We start from the raw sequence: 23,345 nt of genomic DNA, 5'->3' as shown, positions 1-23,345 counted from the left end.
CAGTGCGCGCTGCGCCTCTGGAAGCGCTCCCCGCTACACCCTGCGGCTGGGCTGCTCCCTCTGTCGGCCTGGAGAAGGTAACAGGTGTGCCTTTTGGTGGAGTGGGATAGCCAGAACTCAGGCGGAAGTGGGCATGCTTAGCGGCGGTCAAATGACTAGGGTTTTAATGTCGATTTTTATTTCTGTTCAGCCTGAGGTCACGTCACTCCGGGTACACTTTGGGTCCCAGAGGGACTTCTGTGAGCCGCTTCTCCCATTCGCTTCTAGAAAGCTCTGGACTACAATAGAAACCCCCCAGTAGCTGGTTACTCAGAAAAACCCAAGGGCCAGTCGTCTTAGCATAAAAGGAGCAGGAATTCCAGGGCAAGTGCCGGACTACGTGGCTTTCAGAGATGATACTCCCTTTGGACTGTTTTTAAAGATTCTTGCTAAGGAAAATTCTCAAGCTGTCCTCATGCACACGCATGCATGAAATCATTTATTACTCTGGGTTGGCATAATGTGGATACACGCACCCGTGAACACATACACTTTAGCAATCCGGGGTAAAATGTAGGCACCCCCAGAATGAAAGGGTCTTATTTACTCATACCTGCTCATAAGGAATATCCACACGTCTACGGCCATACCACCCTGAACGCGCCCGATCTCGTCTGATCTCGGAAGCTAAGCAGAGTCGGGCCTGATTAGTACTTGGATGGGAGGAATATCCACACAACCTACTGGCGCCAGTACCATGTCACCTTTTTCTTCCATTCATGTTTTCATGAAATATTTACTGAATATCTACTGTGAGGCTGGAACTGTTGTAGGCACTGGGAAGGATAGATGAAATGGGAAATATAAGCCCCAAAGGTAATTTCTCTCAAATGTCTCAGGTCTCCAGCTATATATTGTTAGTCCTGCATTAAATTATTTATATGCTATGTAGCAAACATTCTTCACACATTTTTCAAAAATGTTTCTAGCCCTGGCTGGTGTGCTCAGTGGATTGAGCGCCAGCCTCTGAACTGAAAGATCGCCTGTTCGATTCCCAGTCAGAGCACATGCCTTTGTTGCAGGCCAGGTCCCAGGTTCGGGGCGTGAGAGAGTCAACCAGTCATGTATCTCTTGCACTCTGATGTTTCTCACTTTCTTCCTCCCTTCTCCTCTTTCTAAAGTTAAGTAAATAAAATCTTTTTAAAAAATGTTTCTCATCTCCCCTTTGTGCTGTAAAGAAAGAACTTCAAAGAATTATAAACTTCAGATATTTAATATAGAAAATATCTATACAGATAGAAAAGTACAGGCCCAGATAAGTGAATGACTTAACCAAGATCACTTATGCTATAAACAATATTTCCCTGGCATTGACTACATCAGAGATACTCAAACAGTCAGTGGTTACACAAACACTGTACTCATTCAAAAAAAGTTTTAAAAAATCAAAATAAAAGGTAAGAAATAGAAGGAATTTCTGAGAAATTATTTTACCTATTTGCTTTACTAAAATATATCATTGAATTTGCGGTTCTTGCTCTAAAACTTTTTTTTTATTAAAGCTAATTCTATATAAAGATACTCACCCAATTCACCCTCAGTGATCCCATCACCAGTTGAATTCTACTCCCCCAAAATTAGTATATTAAAGTCCAAACCCCCAGTACCTCACAATATAACTTTATTTGGAAATAGTGGAAATAGAGTTTTTGCAGACATAATTAGTTAAGACAAGGTCACTAGGGTGGACCCTAATTCCTTTTTCCCTCACTTGTGGACCACATATCCCTTGAGTGTCTGGACACTGGCCAGTGAGAGTTGGGCTTAGGGAGAGGAAGAGTCCCTGCCTAGGCTTTGAGCCTTAGTTATATGCTCACTCAGTTTTACCCAAACTTTCTGCATTGGGTTACTAAGCATATGCACCTAGATTATAAAATATCATTGATCCCTTTTGTCTTCTTCAAGAACCTCATAGATGGCAGGGCCAAGGCAGAATTCAGGCATCCTTGGGTCAAATTCTTATGATTATATTACTAACCTTTATATGTTTGAACCTCACTCCCCATGTAATAGGGTGGAGTAAAGGTTTATAAACAGAGGAAAGACATGATCAGATCTGTGTACTTCCCAGATGTCAACTAGAGTTTCCTTCATCCTTCAGACCCAGATAAGATCAAACCTCCCTGTCTTCTCTGGGGGAGGACCATGCCTTTTTGAGGACTTCTGTGAGATATCAGCGGATTTATGTTCTTATGATTACCTCAGCCTCTAAGCTCCCACATCTGTTATATTATCAAGTTCAGTTTAGGCATCTTCTTGCCATTGTGTACCTGCTACTGTGCTGTGTCTCACTAACCCAAACACAAAACTTAGAACTTTTACTTTACTGTCACAATGTAAACCTTCATATGTGGCATCTGTCTGCATGGAACACTTCACCAAAGAGGTAGGGTTTGTGATGTTTACAAAAATCCTAAAGAAAATTGAGAAGAAACTATATTGGTCCAGGACTGTGTGCAGGGAGCCTAATCATGAATTCACATTTGCTCCCGAAGGACATGTTGGGGCGTTCTACAGCAATATACAACATCCAGAGGGAGCATGGAAGGTTTAATTGGCCCGGGACTGGAATTCAGTGGAGGGAAGGAGTATAACCGAAGGAAAAGGGAACAAGGGATTTTGAGGGTGTTGTCAAGAGTGTGGTTTAAGTGACAGACCTAGGCTGACTTGTGCTATTAGTGAAAACTGGTGGGGTTTAGAAATGTGAAGATTAAATGGGTTCTGGTGCCACCTGTTGCCCAACTAAATGAAGAACCACCGATTTTTCATTAATCTCTGAAGAACTATCATATTTTGCCATGTATAATGCATACCTATGGTTTTGTGCCCATTATATACAGGATTATTATACCCATTATCATGCTCATGGTATGTAATCATTATACCCATGTATAATGAGCATCCTCATTTTTCCTCAAAAATTTGGGCAAAAAACCGCTCAGTATACACGGCAAAATATGGTATATACCCGGAGATTAGGAAAAATGCCAGATTTTAGCTGTGTCCTTCAAAACAACACTGCCAAGGCTGACTTGAGGGCAGGGTGAGAGATGGTAGAGGGTGCTTCAACCACGGCTGCAGAGAAACAGCCAGTTTAAAAGAAGCCATCGAGCATGACACAGCTGGCTTCCTGTCCTCTGTGAGGACCTAAGGACCAGTGGTAACAGGTAGGCTGTGATAGGAAAAACAAAAAACAAAAAAAACCGTGATTCTCAGATCTATATTCATATTCTACTATCTACAATTTTTTGTATTTCTTCTCCCAAGTGTAAGGACCTCTGTCACCCACCTATCTGGTGGTGGTAATGACCCAGTTCTAGTTTTTCTTTCATGTATTCTTGTTACCTAGAAGAAGATATATCCAATAAATACAAATTTAAAATTCTCTTCAAGAGGTTGTATCAACACTTGCTTAATGTCTTCAAGAAAAAGCCCTAAGAAAATATAAAGCCATAATTATCTCCTGTATTCTGTTTTTAACAGAAATTTAAAAACCAGATGTTTATGGCTTGGAAGGTAAGGTGGCCTTTTTGGTCTCTCTCTTGTACAGAGCACATTCATTTGAAACCTAGATCCCAAACCCTGCGGTTCTTCCATCACATGGTGACGAAGGTGCCATGAAACCCATAAGGCATTTGCACAGGCACCTCTCCTCGTCCCAGTTCATCAAAGTTCTTGGCATCCAAGACTAGAAGGAAATTGCTTTTATTCTAGAAAAGAAAAGACAATACTGAAAGTTATCCTTTTTTTTTTCCTATCAAAAATATGCCTCTCCTCTACTGGTCTCTAAAATTCCTAAGGGAGAGATCATATCTTATGCATCTTCATGTCTATGCCTGGCACCCAGCATACTGCCTTGCCTCTCCACTTACTAAACATTTGCTGAAAGGCTGAATTGGACTGAAAGGAAATTAGGGATGAAGTTTATACCTAGAGTGAAAAAATTACATTGTTTATATCAATCACCTTAAGAGGATCTCTTTTTAAGGATTTATCAGCCTCTTTTCAATTTCCTGAGACACAGAAATTCTTTCTTCCAAATTTGAAATGCTTCTAGCCCTCGCTGGCGTGGCTCCATTGGTTGGAGCGTCTCCCCATGGACCAAAAGATTGTGGGTTCAATTCCAAGTCAGGACACATGCCTGGGTTGCAAGTTTGATCCCCAGTCAGGGCGCTTGCCCTCCCTGGTCGAGCTCATACAAGAAAGCAACCGATCAGTGTTTCTCTCTCCCTCTCTTTCTCCTCCCTTTTTCTCCCTCTCTCTCTCGTCCTCTTTCTCTCCCCTCTTCCCTCTAAAAGCAATGAAAAAAATGTCCTCAGGTGAGGATTTTTTTAAAAAAGAAAAAAAGGAGGGGATAATGAGAGGAAAAGGGGGAAGGGTTTTCAGGAACATATATAAAGGACACATGGACAAAACCAAAGCAGGGTAGGATCAAGGGTAGGAAGTGGGGATGGCTGGGGCGGGGGGGAGTAGTGGAGGGAAAATGGAGACAACTGTACTTGAACAACAATAAAAAATGTGAAAAAAAGAAAGAAAGAAGTGCCTCCATTTGTGTTGATTTAGAGCTGTTCAAACGTAGCATTGCCAGGCAGACTGAGATCTGCCCAGGTATAATTACAGGAGTGGTAAGTCCACAGGATGAGGACTAACCCCTCCTAAGCCCATGGCAGACCTGACAGATTCATCAGAGCACATTTCTCACCAAACCCTTTAAAAGGCTTAGAATTCTACACACCAGGCAGCCACTAACAGTTGCTCAAAACTGGTACTCATCCCTGACTGACGTGGCTCGGCGGGTTGGGCATTGTCCCACAAACCAAAAGGCTGCGTGTTTGATTCCTGGTCAGGACACATGCCTGTGTTGCAGGCCAGGTCCTCGGTTGGGGGTTGTATAAGAGGCCAGTGGTTGTTTCTCTCCCTCTGTTTCTCCTTCCCTTCTCTCTAAAAATAAATTAATAAATAAATTCTTTAAAAAACTAGTACTCAGGGGAACCTATTTGCCACAAGATTGCCCTAAATGAGAAGTTAGATATTATTGAGCTACCAGATCGGGGCTTACCACATTAGACTTTTGTGTCACTCAATTGAAATTGGCAGCACAGATGATGGTATGAATATTAGACAAGAAGACAGAAGACTTAAATGAAATACTGGCTTTACTACCATGGGATCTATTACAATTCTCTTTCAACTTCCTTCACTTATAAATTCCACACGTGTAAATGGTATCCCACAAAGTTGTTCTGGTGACTAAATAAGATAAAATGTATGAAAGTAGTTTGCAAATGCATTCTTATGCAAAGTGAAATTATTGTAGCTCTATAAATAGAAATTTAAAACAATAAAAAGTATGGATTATGATTAAAAGGGTACACAAATAATAAGGAAAGGAAGAAGAGAGAGAAGGTGGCACAATGGGAAGTAAACTAAACTATCAATGGCATCACTAAATGTAACCCTCACAAGGCCCAGTGTTACTTTTCTTTCTGACTAGTGACAGGGAAATACATTTACCTGGTTGGGAGTTATCACCACAGAAAGAAGAACCCCACCATCTTCTTCACTGGTCCCTGGTACTGGAACAAAAACAGGTTCTGAAGGATAAAAGCCATCTTCTCTCCAAACCTGTAAGTCCCCCAAAAAAGTATGTAGTAGAAAACTAGTTATGATCTGGAAGCTTTCAACAGCTTTTTTTCCTTCCCAGAATGACTTTGGCTATCAATATAAAATTGCAGCAGTAAAAAAAAAAAAAAAAAAAATCAGGCATACTGAGTTGAACATAGGAGAGATAGAGGGAGCTTTTAGAGCTGCAGATTCCATCATCATCAAACACAGCCTGTGAAATTACAATTTCCCACCAACCTGAAATACAGGTACACCAGCAACCTTAACCCCATGATTTCTCTCTAAACAATACCAAGCACAGAACTGTTTTTCTGGGCTTGTGGTTCATTTAGATTCCCTAGGGGGAACATACCCCTACCTATGTAATTCCATGGTTCTCAAACTTAATAAAAGTAAATGGCTTAGCTGCTTAAATATTAAAGAATCTCAAAAGCTACCTTAAACAAAACAGAAACTAATTCAAAGGGCAGAACAGATCTTTAAAGGGTATGTAAAAGAAAAGAGATTCTCATTACCATCATTGTCTTGTTCACCACATCAACCTTAATCAGAGAATCCCCCACCAAGTGCCGAAAGCCACAGCCGTAGAAGAAATGATACTTTTTGCCACTGAATTGACCATAGTTGATCTGGGGAAATTCAATACCTCCTTCCTCTTCTAAGTTTTTGGGATGTAGATTTTCATAAGAGCACCAAATCTAAAAAAAATCCCAGAAGAATTTGTAGTGATTGCTCAATTTTCACTTACTTTCTTCAGTGCAGGTCAGGGGTTGGGGGGGAGCTAATACTCTGTAGGAGTTTCTAACAGGGCTTGGAAACAGAGATTCTATGTAATTTTTTAATATTGTTCCTCTTTCATCATGTGTATGAATGCATAAGATTATCAGGTTTTGTGTCTAAGCTGATAGGAGGTACAAGTGGGCTTTTTATTTTACTAAAGCCAAAACATTGATATCTGCACAATGATCTGCCTGTGATAAGCACACATTATCTAAATGGTGGGGACGGAAAATACCAAACTCAAATGTTTAAACATTTTACAACATTAGAAAGTTGCATATATCTATTTCAAAATACAAAAGGGATCAGTAAACACAGTGCTCACTCCCAGCCAGAATTTTGAGGTTCTTGTGCAAGCAATGTACCAGAACCTTACCCTGCTCAGCCAAATGTTATGAAACTTACTATGACTCAAACATTGTGGAGAACAGCCAATGAATAAAAAGACACCACTAAAATTCAAAGTCGTAGTCTAATGTCTGTTCATAGCCTACCTTGCCATCAGCCTGTTTCACGGCACTGGCTGAAGAATAGGACAGTGGGTTGAGGTTCTCCCCCTCAGGGGCATTCAAACTGACATGTAAGGGCAAAATGAACCTTCGAGGGAAAGATCTGGCTACTGAATCATAGACCTGTTCAGGAAACAGAAAAAAACAGGTGGAAAATTGTTATTCAGAGAATAACAGCATATCCCAATAATTTAGATCCAGGCAACACTATTGGCATTCCTAAGTAATTACATAAAGGGTCATTTTCATTCATTCATTTATACAACTAATACCTGTTGAATACCTACTATGGGTAGCATTTTAGACACTGAGAATACAGCAGTGAACAAAACAAAGTTTCTGGCCTCATGGAACTTACAGTCTAATAGAGAAAGAATGATAATAAATAATAAATATTTAATTAGTATCAAATAAGCAAATTATTAAATTAGCCCAAGGTGTGATAGTGATAAATGCCGTTAAGAAACACAACAGGGTGAGGGACTGCAGAGTGACAAGGGCTGCTTCCTTCCTCGGGTTTGGTCGGGGTAGACCTCTGGGCCGAAAAGGGTTAACTTATAGCAGGCCTAAGTTGCTCAAACCCTGCACATTCCCAAGAAGGACCTGTTTTCATGTCAGGGCCTTGTCTGGCACCTTGGAGTGTTCTGTCTGGCAAAAGCATTTCTGCATGCCTGATGCCTTGACTCATACTGTACTAGTTAATCCAGATAGTTTTCACTAACAATGTGATTTATAATGAACCTCTGCTTTCTCTATGGGGGTCTGGAGCTTCAGTAACTGAGGTTACCCATGTAGGAGCAATATGTCTATGTGCAGATGCCCAACAAAAACCCTGGACAACCAGATGCATGCTTCCAAGGGCTCTGGTTTCCTTCAGACTTCACCCCCTGCACCTTTTCCTTTTGCTGATTTTTATGCCTGTGAATCTTCACAGTGAATTATCAACAGGTGGTCTTAGGGACCCCCAACACAGCCTCTCTGCAGAGATGATGTTTAAGCAAGAAATCCTAATAAAATCACTTTATTTTTTTTTGACACTAAGCATGCTTTAACTACATATTTCTCCTTTAAAATACTGTAAGATGGAGCCAAGTTTGTGGGTTCGATCCCCAGTGAGGGCACATACAAGAAACAACCAATGAATGCACAAATAAATGGAACAATAAATTGATGTTTCTTTCTCTGTCTCCCCCTCCCTCAATGCCTTCCGCTCTCTTTTTTAAAATTAATTTTTTAAAATACTTTAAAGGAGAACCAAGATGGCGGCATAAGTAGACACACTGTGCCACCTCACACAACCAGAACTGACAGAAAATCGAACGGCAAGGGAAGTCCGACACCAAGGAAATAAAAAACAAACATTCATCCAGACCGGTAGGAGGGGCAGAGACGAGCAGCCGGGGCAGAGAGGACTCGTGTAGCCGTGGCGGGACCGAGACTGGTGGAGTGTGGGACGAACAGGGCAGGCAGTCTGACCACTAGCAGACCCTGCAGCCCCACATTCGCGCACAGATAAACCGAGAGGGCCGGACTCAGAGTGGCAGAGAACGGGGCAGGCAGAGCGGCAGGTAGCACCCCGCGGCCCCACATTCGCGAACAGATAAACCGGACAAACGGCGGGGAGCAAAGCATACCGCGCAACCCAGGGCTCCAGCACCTCGAAATAAAGCCTCAAACCTCTGATTGAAAACGCCCGTGGGGGTTGGGGCAGCAGCAGGAGAGACTCCCAGCCTCACAGGAGAGGTCGTTAGAGAGACCCACAGGGGCCTAGAGTGTGCACAAGCCCACCCACTCGGGAACCAGCATCAGAGGGGCCCAGTTTGATTGTGGGTAGCCGAGGGAGTGGCTGAAATCCAGTGGAGAGTGGAGCGGCCGCCATTGCTCCCTCTCAGCCCCTCCCCCCACGTACAGCGTCACAGTGCAGCGACCAGCGTTACCCCGCACCGGGAACACCTAAGGCTCTGCCCCTTTAAGTAACAGATGCGCCAAGACAAAAAAAAAAAGAAAAAAAAAAATGTCCCAAATGATAGAACACTTCAAAGCCCCAGAAAAAATACAACTAAGCGAGGAAGAGATAGCCAACCTATCAGATGCACAGTTCAAAACACTGGTTATCAAGACGCTCACAGAATTGGTTGAATTTGTTCGGAAACCAGATGAAAAAATGAAGGCTATGCTAAGAGAAACAAAGGAAAATGTACAGGGAACCAATAGTGATGCGAAGGAAACTGGAACTCAAATCAACGGTGTGGACCACAAGGAAGAAAGAAACATCCAACCAGAAAAGAATGAAGAAACAAGAATTCGGAAAAATGAGGAGAGGCTGAGGAACCTCCAGAACATTTTTAAACATTCCAACATCCGAATCATAGGGGTGCCAGAAGGAGGAGAGGAAGACCAAGAAATTGAAAACTTATTTGAAAACATAATGAAGGAGAACTTCTCCAATCTGGCAAAGAAAATATACTTCCAGGAAGTCCAGGAAGCTCAGAGTCCCAAAGAAGTTGGACCCAAGGAGGAACACACCTGCCCTTGGCCCAGGCCTGCCACCAGCAGCAGCTGGCCTTGGTTCACAGCTTGGCCTCACCTAGGCACCTCCAAGCCCAGCACAAGTAGCAGCCACCTGCAGATCATTTTGTAGCTTATGCCAGGTGACCCCAGACAGAACACAGACAGTGGGTGACCTTGGTCATGCCAACAGCAATCAAGGCTCAACTACAACAGGAAGGCGTACACAGCGTACACACTGAGCGCACCTTGAGTACCCAGCTAAGGAGGCCATGCAACCAGACCCTACAGGACACCAATTACATTAGGCCACTCTACCAAGCCTGAGAGATGTAGCAGCTCTGCCTAATACATAAAAACAAACAAACACAGGGAAGCTGCCAAAATAAGGAGACAAAGAAACATGGCCCAAATGAAAGAACAGAACAAAACTCAAGAAAAAGAACTAAACAAAATAGAGACAAGCAATCTATCAGATGCAGAGTTTAAAACATAGGTTATAAGGGTGCTCAATGCATTTAGTGAGAACCTCAACAGTATAAAAAAGATACAGTCAGAAATGAAGGATACACTGATTAATATAAAGAATAATAGCCCTGGCTGGTGTGGCTCAGGGGATTGAGCGCCGGCTTATGAACCAAAGGGTCACTAGTCCAATTCCCAATCAGGGCAGATGCCTAGGTTGCTGGCCAGGTTCCCAGTAGGAGGCATGCAAGAGGCAACCACACATTGATGTTTCTCTCCCTCTCTTTCTCCCTCGTTCCCCCTCTATCTAAAAAAGTAAATTAAAAAAATTTTTAAAAAGAACAGTATATAGGGAATCAACAGTAGAGTGGATGAAGCTGAGAATTAAATCAGCAATTTGGAATACAAGGAGCAAAAAACACCCAATCAGAACACCTAGAAGAAAAAAGAATCCCCCCACCCCCAAAAAATGAGGATTGTGTAAGGAGCCTCTGGGATAACTTCAAGCATACCAACATTCAATCATGAGGATACCAGAAGGAGATAGGAAAGAGGAAGAAATTCAAAACCTATTTGAAAAAAGTGACAGAAAACTTCTCTAACTTGGTAAAGGAAATAGACACACAAGTCCAAGAAGTGCAGAGAGTCCCAAACCAGATGAATCCAAAGAGGCCCACAACAAGACACATCATAATTAAAATGTCAAAGCTTAAAGACAAAGAGAGAATATTAAAAGCAGCAAGAGAAAAGCAGTTAGTCACCTACAGAGGAGTTCCCATAAGACTGTCAACTGATTTCTCAAAAGAAACTTTGCAAACTAGAAGGAATTGGCAAGAAATATTCAAAGTGATGAAAAGCAAGAACCTACAACCAAGATTACTCTACCCAGCAAAGCTATCATTTAGAATCAAAGGCAGATGAAAAACTTCTCATACAATAAAAAGCTAAGTAGATAATCACCACCAAACCATTATTACATGAAATGTTAAAGGGTTTTCAATTGAACCTAAAAAACAAAATAGAGCTCCTGGCCATAGAAGGTACGCTTCCCTTCCTCGCACAACCAAAAGAAGGATAACAACTAATTTAAAAAACAAAAAACAACCAGAACTGCCAGAAAATCGAACTTTTTGGAAGTTTGACAACCAAGGAGTTAAAGAAGAAACATTTATCCAGACTGGTAGGAGGGATGGAGAGAGGCAGTGGGGTGGCAAGGACATGGGAAAAGGCAGTAGCTGGCAGGCCAGGGCAGGCAAGGTGGCAGCAGGATATCCCACATTCGTGTGCAGATAAGCTGGGAGGAATAACTGCAGAGTGCGGCAAACCACACAACCTAGGGTTCCAACCCAGGGAAAGAAAGCCTCAAAATCTCTGCTGTAAAAACCTGTGGGGGTTGCAGCGGAGGGAAAGATCTCCCAGTCTCACAGGATAGTCTGTTGGAGAGGCCACAGGATCCTAGAATATACACAAGCCCACCCACCCAGGAATCAGCGCCTGAGAAGGCATAATCTACTGGTGGGAAGTGCAAGAAGTGACTGAAAGCTGAGTGAAAGCCAAGCAAATTAGCAAGCAGCCTTGTCCCCTCTCTGTCCCCTCTCCCACAGACAGTGCCAAATCACAGCAAAGTGGGCTGCGCCACCCTGGTGAATACCTAAGGCTCCACTCCTTACAACATAAGAGGTACACCAAGACAAAGGAATATGGCCCAAATGAAAGAACAGACCAAAACCCCAGAAAAAGAACTAAGCAACAAGGAGATAGACAACCTATCTGATGCAGAGTCCAAAACACTGGTAATCAGGATGCTCACAAAATTGATTGAGCTTGTTCCCAAAATGAAGGCTATACAAAGTGAAATAAAGGAAAATATATAGGGAACCAACAGTGAAAGGAAAGAAACCAGGACTCAAATCAATGATTTGGAACAAAAGGAAAAAATAAACATCCAACTGGAACAGAATGAAGAAACAAGAATTCAAAAAAATGAAGAGAGGCTTAGGAACCTCCGGGACAACTTTAAACATTCCAACATCTGAATCATAAGGATGCCAGAAGGACAAGAACAAGAGCAAGAAATGGAAAACTAATTTGAACAAATAATGAAGGGAAACTTTCCCAAGCTAGCAAAGAAAATAGGCTTCCAGGAAGTCCAGGAAGCTCAGAGAATCCCAAGAAGTTGGATCTAAGAAGAAACACACCAAGACACATCATCATTAAATTACCCAAGGCTGAAGATAAGGAGACAGTCTTAAAAGCAGCAAGAGAAAAGGAGACACTTACCTACAAAGGAGTGCCCATAAGACTGTCAGATGATTTCTCAAAAGAAACCTTACAGCAGGAAGAGGCTGGAAAGAAGTATTCAAAGTCATGAAAGGCAAGGACCTACATCCGAGATTACTCTATCCAGCAAAGTTATCATTTAGAATGGAAGGGCAGATAAAGTGCTTCCCAGATAAGGTCAAGTTCAAGGAGTTCATCATCACCAAGCCCTTATTATATGAAATGTTAAAGGGAATTATCCAAGAAATACGAGATGATAAAAAATATGAACAGTAAAATGACAACAAACTCACAACTATTACTAAACCTAAAAAAAAACAAAACAAAACTAAGGAAACAACTAGAACAGGAACAGATTCACAGAAATAGAGATCACATGGAGGGTTATCAGTGGGGAGTGGGAGGAGGAAGAATGGAGAAAAAGGTACAGGGAATAAGAAGCATAAATGGTAGGTACAAAATAGACAGGGGGAAGTTAAGAATAGTATAGAAAATAAAGAAGCCAAAGAACTTATATGTACGACCCATGGACATGAACTAAAGTGGAGCAGGGGGAATGCTGGTGGGAAAGGAGATGCAGAATGGTGGGAAATAAAGGAGAGGGAAAAATGGGACAACTTTAATAGCATAATCAATAAAATATATATTTTTTAAAAGGTAAACAACACATGACAAAAACAAAGCCACAGGGGATTCAGGTAATACAATTATCAGACATTAACAATTCTGACTATGTTGAAGGAAATTCTTTTAAATTTAGAATTGTAGCAGAGAACTAGAAATTATAAAAGAAAAACAAATCAAAATTTTGGAACTAAGAAAATGCAATCAGTTTAAGAACTTAATGGCTAGGTTTAACAGCAAAACACAGCTGAAACCTGCACACAAATGTTTATAGCAATTTTATTCATAATTGCCAAAAACTGAAATCAACCAATGTATCTTTCAATAGGTAAAGGGATAAACAAAGTGTGGTACATCCATACACTAGAATATTATTAAGCAATGAAAAGAGATGAGCCATTCAGTCACTGAAAGACATGGAGAAACCTTAAATGCGTGTTGGTAGGTGAAAGAAGCCAGTCTGAAAAGGCTACATACCCTATGATTCCAACTATATGACATTCTGGAAAAGGAAAAACTATAGATACAGTAAAAAGATTAGTAGTTGCCAAGGATTCAGGGAAGTAGGTAAGAACAGGTGGAATGCAGTATTTTTAGAGTAGTGAAATTATACTATTAAGGTGGACACAAGACATTATGCATTTGTCAAAACCTGTAGAATGTACAACACATGGAGTGAACTCTAATGTAAACTATGGACTTCAGTAATAAAGTATCAATATTGGTTCATCAGTTGTAACAAGCACACCACACCAAGACAAGGCATTAACAATAGGGGAAACTGGGGAGGTAAAGGGGCAAGGATTATATGAGAACTCTGTACTTTGTGCTTTATTTTCCTTTAAACATAAAACTTCTCTAGAACACAAGGTCTATTAGTTTTTTTACTCTACAGCAAACAGCATACTTAACAGTAAAATGTTGAAAATTTTTCCTGTCAAACTGAGAACCAGATAAGGATGCCACTTACATTCAACACTGTACTTGAAGTTCACTAAAATAAGGCAAGAAAATGAAAACCCACAAATGCATTAAAATCTGACGGATTTTTTTGTGTTGGTGTATGTGTGTGTGAACTGACAGGCTGACTCCAAAATTTATACAAAATTGTAAAGGGCAGGAATGACCATGATACTCACTATAGAAAAAGAATTAGGAGGACTTGATCTACTAAACATCAAGAATTTTTATATAGTGATAGTATATGGTACTGGTCCAAGCATACCAGTGAAACAGAATATAGTCCAGAAACAATAATGTATGGATACTTAATTTTTCAGAATTAAAACTTCCTCTAGAAGATAATATAAAAGAATATTTTCATGACTTTAGCATAGGAAGATGTCTGAAACAGGATATACAGTGCTTTACCGATAAAGGGAAAGATTGATATACTCAATTTATGGGAATGAAAAGGCCAAGAAAAACTTAGGTACTCTTAAAAAATAAAAGAGCTAGTGGGCTCATACTGCAGATATCAAGACCTGTCATATGGCTATAAAACATAAATAAGTATAAGGAAACTTTCAAAGCAATGTTTTCAAAAGATTTTAAAATAAAACTATAGCTAAAAACAATTTATATTGCATAACCCCAGGAAAAATTTTACCTTGAATTCAGTATCACAAAAAAGTGAAATCCTTCAGCTAGAGGAACTAATACACTTTATTAGAGAATTAAGGTTATAGTCCATTTTGCTATCCCTTCCAGTAAATTTAATTTACAAAAATTAGTGCTCAAGTGTCATAAGCAGCTAATCACAACTGCTTCAAAACAAGTGCTTTTTATTAGGTGTTAGGTAAGTACTTCATATTATTTTTAAGTATTAAGTAAATAACTGACAAAGCTGTGTCTTTAAAACCATTTTCCCTCCTTATTTGCCAAAGAGGCAAGAGAAACAGCTAATTCTAAAGCCAAAACCAGGACTTCGCTACTTAAAAATTATTTTGCCAACACCTGACAAATCAGAGATGTCTACCTGATCAAGCCCCTTCCCGGCTTTCCTAAGATTCTGCAGTTGGTAAATGTCTAGGTTTCTTCCATTATCTTGACAGCACAAATCAATGACGACACAGCCCTGGTCCTCAAAAGCATTGATTTGATGAAAAGTAACAAAAGGTTTACTGTAGTATATTCCTGGAAGAAGCTGCAGGGGAAAATCAAACAATGGGGGAAAAAAGGACATTTTAGACATTTCTAAAAGAAATGTTATTTTAGACATTTCAAAAAGACATTTCCTTTAGGGAGCAGATGCAACAAGCCCAAATTAAGACACACACACACACCACGAGCACCACCACCACCCCTGCATCCCCATTACATGACAGGCCAGGTTGGTGCAGAAAGTAGTATTTGAAATGCAGAAGCAAAGATGCTTTAAGCATTGCTTTTGTAAGTCACCTTACCTTATATCAATCATAACATAAGGTAACATAAACCAATCAGCTGTTGGAACTTAAAAGTCCCCATGAGATATGCCCCAATGTTTTAAAGGATAGATAATTCCTATATTCTACATAGGAATATAGGTTAAATAGAAAACACTGCTATTAAATAACTTGATAAATTTAAGTGATTCTTTGAAAAATGCAATCATTATTAAAGTGGAATTTTTATAATAAAATAAGAGTATGGTAAATGTAGGATACTACCTCTTTAGAGAGGGGAAAAATAAACATATTCTGCTATTAATCAGGGGTATAGAAAGATATTTAGCCAATGTGCTTTGGACTTTAGTAGGATTATCATATTAACATATCAAGAAGTTGTAGAAGCAACTAATTAAAGTATGTTGCTTCCATGACTGGTGTGGCTCACAAGGACGGGCATCATACTGCAAACCAAGGGGTCACCAGTTCGATCCCCAATTGGGGCACATGCATAGGTTGCAGGCCAGGTCCCTTGTTGGGGGCATGAGAGAGTCAACTGATTGATGTTTCTCTGGCACGTTGACATTTCTTTTCCTCTCTCTTTTCCTCCTTCCCCTCTCTCTAGTAATAAATATATAGAATTTTTTTGAAAAAAGCATCATTGCAAAAGTTACAGAAAACCTTTACATGAACAAAATCCTCTTTTGCAAATGTTATTATATGGAAAACCCCATGTTAAGAGGGTTTCTAGATGCCAATTTAATTGAATCAGATAATTAAAAGCATAAAGCCATTTCCTACAATGTTCTAATATGGTAAATCCACTGTATTAATAAGTAGCTAACCCTACCTATGGAAGAAAGTAATATCCTTGATTAAGAGTCATGCAAGTAATTCCCAGAGAAGATAAAAATCAACCAAATGAAAATTTGCCTTTATTTCCAATCACCTTCACAATACACTTAAAATACCCCACCTGTCCAGTGTGCTTATCCACCACATGGAACCGTGTATTGTACTGGGGTTCCCAGCGTATTCCATCTGAAAAGGGCTTTCCCCGAATTTTAGAAGTGACAATTTTCCTCAGGTTCATCTTTAGAGGTTGTTCAATGAAGATTATATAGTTCTTTGTCATTCCTAAAAGGTTCCAGCAAACATTAGAATGTTACTTGGTAAACTACAGTGGTCTGGAATGTGACCATTACAGCGACCTGTCTGAATGCTTGTACATGTTACCACCGACCTAAACAAGGCATTCCAGAAACAGTCCTTCCCTGCTGCCCAGCCTCATCATACAGGTTTCCTGTTCCAACGTGAAAGCGGGAGCTGCTTAGAACACTTTGGGTTCAGTACCCTCAACTTGCTTTTTATCTTGTTTTTCTTTCTTTTAAATTGTTTTGGTTTAGGAATAAAGTAAAGAAGCATAATATTAAAGTGTGATTTATGATCTAAACCTTTATTCTTTAATCCTTTTGCTATTTATACTGGGGGTAAGGATCCAGGAGCAGATTGGCTATAAAGGCTTGGAATGCAAAAGATAAATACTCTAAGAAAAAGCTGAAGCAATCCACATAGAATTTAAATTTCTCCCCAAAATATAGTTAAGATCTTTTCATGTATGATTATTTGTGGTCTCTAAAGTTACCTGAAATTTCAAATCCTGTCAATTAATTTTTTATGGTCAAATTTTCTTTACATTAAGACTTTACCCTCTTAGAGCTGTTTCAGGTTCACAGTAAAATTGAGGGTAAAGTGCAGAGTTTTCCCATGCACCTTCTGTCCTTATACATGCATAGCCTTTGCATTATCGACATCCCCCACCAGAGTGGTGCATATCTTATAAATGATGAACCTACATTGACCACCATAATCACTCAAAGTCCATAGTTTACATTACAGTTCACTCTTGTGGTTGTCAATTAATTTTTTACTAATTGCTTATACTAAAGTAACTGTCTTTTGAAGCAGCCATTGAGCTAGAGTGAGAAGTATATTACTAAATAGAATAAATGTACCTGGCATTAAAATGCAGCCTGGTCTCATTATCACCATACTCTGATAAACTGTATTAACATAGTACTTGCCAAAGCTAGTCCTTTTGCTGTAGTGATATTAAAGCCAACCCCACTGCAGTTTGCTTCATCTCTGGACTCACCAAAGCTATGGTAGTAAGAAGGTTTCAAACTCTCTGCAGAAGCAATAGAACATATCACCTCGGCTCCTTGGATTGTATCCCCAAGGTCCACCTTCTCTGGAGGAACCCGAATAATATTATAGCAAGAACCTGGAAAATGGGAAATTTGATCTTAACTGTCTTACATGCATTTTAAGAATAAAAGATAACCCTTGTATTTATGGACTAGGCAAAAGCAGTTAAGAAACTTATGCAATATGCCTGGCACCCATATTTCATGACAGGTTATTTCAAAGAGACTTAGATACTAAAAATATATAAACTTCATGAAAGTCATTAGCTAAGGTTTTGAAACAACACACACAACAGTTTATTATATTTTAATGCTCTCAAATAGTTATCCTCTTGCTCCCTGAAGATGAACTCAATCTCTATTGCATAGGAGAAGATAAGGTAGCATCCAGGAATACCCTCAAATTCTATTTGTCCCTCTTCCCACTCCCCAATCCCAACAACAACAATCTTCATTTGCATCCCTGTCCAAACCTGCCCTCTGGTCCTCTGGATACCAGGGGTGGCTTTAGGTCCAATTTCATCCTGTCTCATCAGCAATCATTCATGCAATCATTCATCTGACTATTAATACTTCTTCAAGAATCAACTCGTTATCCATCCACTCCTCAAGTAGCCTTCCTTGAGTCTTCCCCACCCCAAAGTCATTTGTTGCTCCTCCTTTATGCCCTGATTATCTCTCAAACAGTCATAGCACTTATCTCATTGTCCTGTAATTATCTACTTGTTTATCTGCTTCTACTGGGAAAAGCAGAAAAACAAGTAGAGCTTTTTAAGAGCAGATTTTTCTGCTTCGTCTTTGCATCTTCAGCACCAAACAAGGACTAGCATTTAGTAAGTACACCATAAACAGCTATTGATGGATTTGCTAACAACATGTTTGTTAAATCATTCAATAAATGAGCAAATATTGAGGTCATATTAAATTATCTTTCTAGTATTAGAATTACCAATGTAGGCTCTAAAAACTAGGGTTAACTTACAGGTTTTTTGCAATCACAAAGCTTCTTTTGGAACAAGATAACCACACAGTTCTCTATTCAGTTATTCAACAACTACTTTCTGAGTGCCAACTATATTCCAGGCAGTTTTATAAGTGTCATAAGTACCATATTCTAGACACTTGCATGTAACTGTACAAAATTTTTTAAAAGGCTCTTCATTTATAAAGCTCAAATTCTAATAAATCATATAATAAGTAAAAATATAATACATCAGATGATAGTAAGAATGGAAAATAAACGAGGGAATGGGGATCCAGAGTAAGTGTAGAAAGATGGGTGTTATTATTTACAATTTTAACTATGGTGATCTTGGAAAGCTTTACTAAGAAGTAAAGATCTGAAGTTTTGAGTAAAGATCTGAAGTGGGTGAGGAAGAGAGACCTGAGGATAACTGGGAGAAATGTCTTCCAAGAGGAGAGAAGAACAAGTGCAGAGTCTCAGCCAAGAGTAAGGCTGGATCTTGGATATATTTTGAAGGCATTGCTGTAATTACCCTTTGACCAACTGGATGTGGACATGAGACAGAGATGTGAAGGATGATTCCAAAGTTATCATCCTGAGCAACTGGAAGGAGGAAGTTATCATCAAGTGAGATGGGAAATATTTTAAACATAGAAAGTTTAGGGGAAAATATCAGGAGTTTGGTTTTAGACAAGTTAATTTTGTAATGCCTATTAGATATTCTAATAAAAACACTGAGTAAGCAATTAGACATAAAATACTGAGAAGGTCTAGGCTGGGAATATAAATGTGTTTTCAGAGTCCATTATATATAAAATATCATGCTTTACACAGTGATGAGTTATTAAAAAATTAAAAGAAAAGCTCCATATCACTAAGTAATTAAATATTTTACAATATTACTAAAAACTAGTTGGATTGATTAATGTTTTAGAGGATTTTTGTTAGTTTTTTAAATATCTAGAAAAGCTAAAACAATTAAAAGCCTTTTACTTACTAAAGTTAGAAATTACTAACAAGCACTTTATTATAAGGAGAATCTCTGAATTTCCCCCAAACACATCTTAAGTCGTTGAGCTGCCTGTAGCTACATGCACATTTGAGTTCCAGTTCAAAAACTCCTCACTGAACCAAATAATTAAGCAAAAGAAAAAGTAAATCCAGTTTCAGTTGAGATTAGAAGATATTTCCTGTCTTGGTAACTGGATAATTGACAATTACTCAATTCACTAAGTGTAAACAAGACTAGTTATTGAACTGTTCTAACTGCGAGACATGATGGCATGAGCAAGGGAGACAGACACCCAGGAAACACCCAGCAGAGAAATGCCCCTAGGAGCGACCAGCCCAATGCCATGAGTCCAACTCTGGGAGATTCTTCAGGACTTACTAAACAGCAAATGGAGGAAAAGTAACAAGCACAGCCTCTGGTGGTTGATGGTAGGATTTCTCAAAGATCCAGGGGCCACTTGCAGCAAAATCACCTGGGACATTGTTAAAATGCAACAAGGGGTGAGGGAGTTGTTAAATTCTTGGCCCCTTTTCAGGTCTACTAAACCACAATCTATGAAATGCAGTAATCTACATTGCTAGGAAGCATTCCAGACAATTCTTAGACACACTACAGGCTGAGAATGTCTGATCTAACAACTATTTTAGAATATGTAATTCAGAATGGTTAAACAGTATTTCTCATTATGAACCAGTTACAAAGTTAACCCACTTGGATTTTTGTGATCAAAACAGATAGATGGACAAAACACTGCTGAGTCAGTTAACCCACTTACTGGAACATTTTACCTAAAAGGACGTTTGCTCTTTCCTATTACACCTTTAAAGAATACATCTCTACCTAAGGTCAGGTAATGAAGAAGAGAGAGAGAGCTGGGTGCCCTATTTCTACTTCAGTCAGTAAAAAACAACCCTGAAGTATTCATTTTCTTATATACTCACATGTATACATATGGAGAGGGAGAGATGAACAACCACAAAGCCAATTACACACCAAAGTTACACATTAATCTATACAAAAGGTTTCTAGGATATAGATAAAAGAATGCTTGACAATTAATATCGTCAGAAAGATCTAATACAGATTCTTTTCAAACAGACACATGTTGTGTTCAGATATACGAACATGAATTTGGATATCCTGAGAGTCTTCTATACTCATACATGAATAATTATTAAGATAGTCTAACAGAGTATGACTAATAGCAGCCTTGTGTGTGGTTCAGACTTGGTGCCAGGTCTGGTTTCAGACACAAGCTTGCCTAAGCAAGTATCTTAACTTCTCAAGGTTCACTGCCCTTGTCTGTAAAATGGAATAATAACAGTACCTTTCTCAGAGAAGTGTTACAGGATTGAATGAGAATATATAGATGCAACATTTACAAAGTACTTACAAAACTAAACAAACAAACAAACAAAAAACCAAACAAACGAGGAACCAAGATGGCGGCGTAGGTAGACACACTGCACCTCCTCGCACAACCAGAACTGACAGAATCGAACAGCAAGGGGGACCGACACCAAGGAAATAGAAAAAAAACATTCATCCAGACTGGTAGGAGGGGCGGAGACGGGCATCGGGGTGGAGAGGACTCGCGTGGCTGTGGCGGGACTGAGACTGGCGGAGTGTGGGACAAATGGCGCAGGCAGTCTGAGCACTAGCAGACCCTGCGGCCCCACATCTGCACAGATAAACCCAGAGGGCCGGACTCAGAGTGGCGGAGAGTGGGGCAGGCAGAGTGGCGGGTAGCACCCTGTGGCACCACATTCGCCCACAGATAAACCGGACGAACGGCGGGCAGTGAAGCAGACCACGCAACCCAGGGCTCTAGCTCGGGGAAATAAAGCCTCAAACCTCTGATTGAAAGCGCCCCTGGGGGTTGGGGCAGCAGCAGGAGAGACTCCCAGCCTCACAGGAGAGGTTGTTGGAGAGACCCACAGGGGCCTAGAGTGTGCACAGGCCCACTTACTCGGGAACCAGCACCAGAGTGGCCCAGTTTGATTGTGGGTATCGGAGTGAAAGATTGAAATCCAGAGGAGAGTGAGGTGGGCGCCATTGCTCCCACTCGGCCACTCCCCCACGTACAGCGTCCAGCATTACCCCGCCCCGGTGAACACCTAAGGCTCCGCCCCTTAAAGTAAGAGATGCGCCAAGACAAACAAACAAAAAAAAAATGGCCCAAATGACAGAAGACTTCAAAGCTCCAGAAAAAATACAACTCAGCAAGGAAGAGATAGCCAACCTATCAGATGCACGGTTCAAAGCACTGCTTATCAATATGCTCACAGACTTGGTTGAATCTGTTCGAAAACCAGATGAAAAAATGAAGCCTATGCTAAGAGAAACAAAGGAAAATGTACAGGGAACCAATAGTGATGAGAAGGAAACTGGGACTCAAATCAACGGTGTGGACCACAAGGAAGAAACAAACATCTAACCAGAAAAGAATGAAGAAACAAGAACTTGGAAAAATGAGGCGAGGCTTAGGAACCTCCAGGACACCTTGAAACGTTCCAACATCCGAATTATAGGGGTGCCAGAAGGAGAAGAGGAAGAACAAAAAATTGAAAACTTATTTGAACAAATAATGGAGAACTTCCCCATTCTGGCAAAGGAAATAGACTTCCGGGAAGTCCAGGAAGCTCAGAGAGTCCCAAAGAAGCTGGACCCAAGGAGGAACACACCAAGGCACATCATAATTACATTACCCAAGATTAAACGCAAGGACCTACATCCAAGATTACTGTATCCAGCAAAGCTATCATTTAGAATGGAAGGGCAGATAAAGTGCTTCTCAGATAAGGTCAAGTTAAAGAAGCTCATCATCACCAAGCCCTTATTATATGAAATGTTAAAGGGAGTTACCTAAGAAAAAGAAGATCAAAAATAGGAACAGTAAAAATGACAGCAAACTCACAGTTATTAACGACCACACATAAAACAAAAACGAGAGCAAACTAGGCAAACAACTAGAACATGAGGGTTGTCAATAAGGGAGTGGGAGGGGGAGAGGGGGGTAAAGGTACAGAGAATAAGTAGCATAGATGATAGGTGGAAAATAGACAGGGGGAGGGTAAAAATAGTGTAGGAAATGTAGAAGCCAAAGAACTTAGAAGTATGACCCATGGACATGAACTATGGGGGGGGAATGTGGGAGGGAGGGGGGTGGGCAGGATGGAGTGGAGTGGGGGGGGAAATGGGACAACTGTAATAGCATAATCAATAAATATATTTTTAAAAAATCACAAAAATGAAAAAACAAACAAACAAACAAACAAAACAACCCAATTAAAAAATGAGCAAAGGACCTGAATAGACACTTCTCCAAAGAGGACATACAGATGGTCAATAGACATATGAAAAGATGCTTAATGTCACTAATCATCAGAGAAATACAAATAAAAACCACAATGAGATACCATTTCACACCTGTCAGAATGACTATCACCAATAAATCAACAAACGAGTGCTGGCAAGGATCTGGAGAAAGGGGAACCCTTTTGCACTGTTGGTGGGAATACAGACTGGTGCAGCCACTGTGGAAAGCAGTATGGAGACATCAAAAAATTAAAAATGGATCTATATTTTGACTCAAAAATTCCATTTCTGGGAATATATCCAAAGGAACACAAAACATTAATTCGAAAGAACATAAGCACACCTATGTTATTTACAATGCTTAAGATACAGAAGCAGCCCAAGTGTCCATCAATAGATGAGTGGATAAAGCAACTATGAGACATTTACACAATGGAATTCTACCTGGTTGTAAAAAAGAAGAAAATTTTAACCTTTGCGACAATATGGATGGACCTGAAGAACATTATGCCAAGTGAAATAAGCCAGTCAGAGAAAGACAAACACTATGATTTCACTCATATGTGGAATCTACCAAGCAAACTGAAGTAACAAGCAAAGCACAGACAGACTCATATATGGAAAACAGATGACATCTAGTGATGG

At 40.0% G+C, this 23,345-nt stretch overlaps 2 protein-coding genes across 5 annotated transcripts in view; one reads left to right on the top strand and one right to left on the bottom strand.

The window, feature by feature from the left end:
* IL18 (interleukin 18) overlaps positions 1-23,345 on the top strand; it is a 78,189-nt gene that overhangs the window by 183 nt on the left and 54,661 nt on the right. The gene's annotated exons all lie outside the window — the stretch shown is intronic.
* The window catches only part of BCO2 (beta-carotene oxygenase 2), a 39,722-nt gene continuing 17,610 nt past the window's right edge, over positions 1,234-23,345 (bottom strand). Inside the window, exons 6-13 of one of the 4 annotated variants that reach the window (XR_006656908.3) lie at positions 17,355-17,483; positions 16,176-16,336; positions 14,809-14,976; positions 6,939-7,076; positions 6,180-6,362; positions 5,554-5,664; positions 3,329-3,749; positions 1,234-3,211 (exon numbers count right to left, since the gene is read on the bottom strand). Coding sequence is in view for 3 of the 4 variants with exons in the window: in XM_053923969.2 (XP_053779944.1) it covers positions 3,636-3,749; positions 5,554-5,664; positions 6,180-6,362; positions 6,939-7,076; positions 14,809-14,976; positions 16,176-16,336; positions 17,355-17,483 (1,004 nt within the window). In the remaining variant the exon portion in view is untranslated. Of the gene's footprint in view, positions 3,750-4,895; positions 4,981-5,553; positions 5,665-6,179; positions 6,363-6,938; positions 7,077-14,808; positions 14,977-16,175; positions 16,337-17,354; positions 17,484-23,345 lie in introns of those variants that run through there. The other 3 variants (XM_045203977.3, XM_053923969.2, XM_045203978.2) reach the window with 3 other exon arrangements.

The sequence above is a fragment of the Desmodus rotundus genome, chromosome 5 (genome assembly GCF_022682495.2).
Source record: "Desmodus rotundus isolate HL8 chromosome 5, HLdesRot8A.1, whole genome shotgun sequence".
NCBI lineage: Eukaryota > Metazoa > Chordata > Mammalia > Chiroptera > Phyllostomidae > Desmodus > Desmodus rotundus.
The sequence above is the reverse complement of the archived record's forward strand: the minus strand, read 5'-3'. Positions and strand labels throughout refer to the sequence as shown.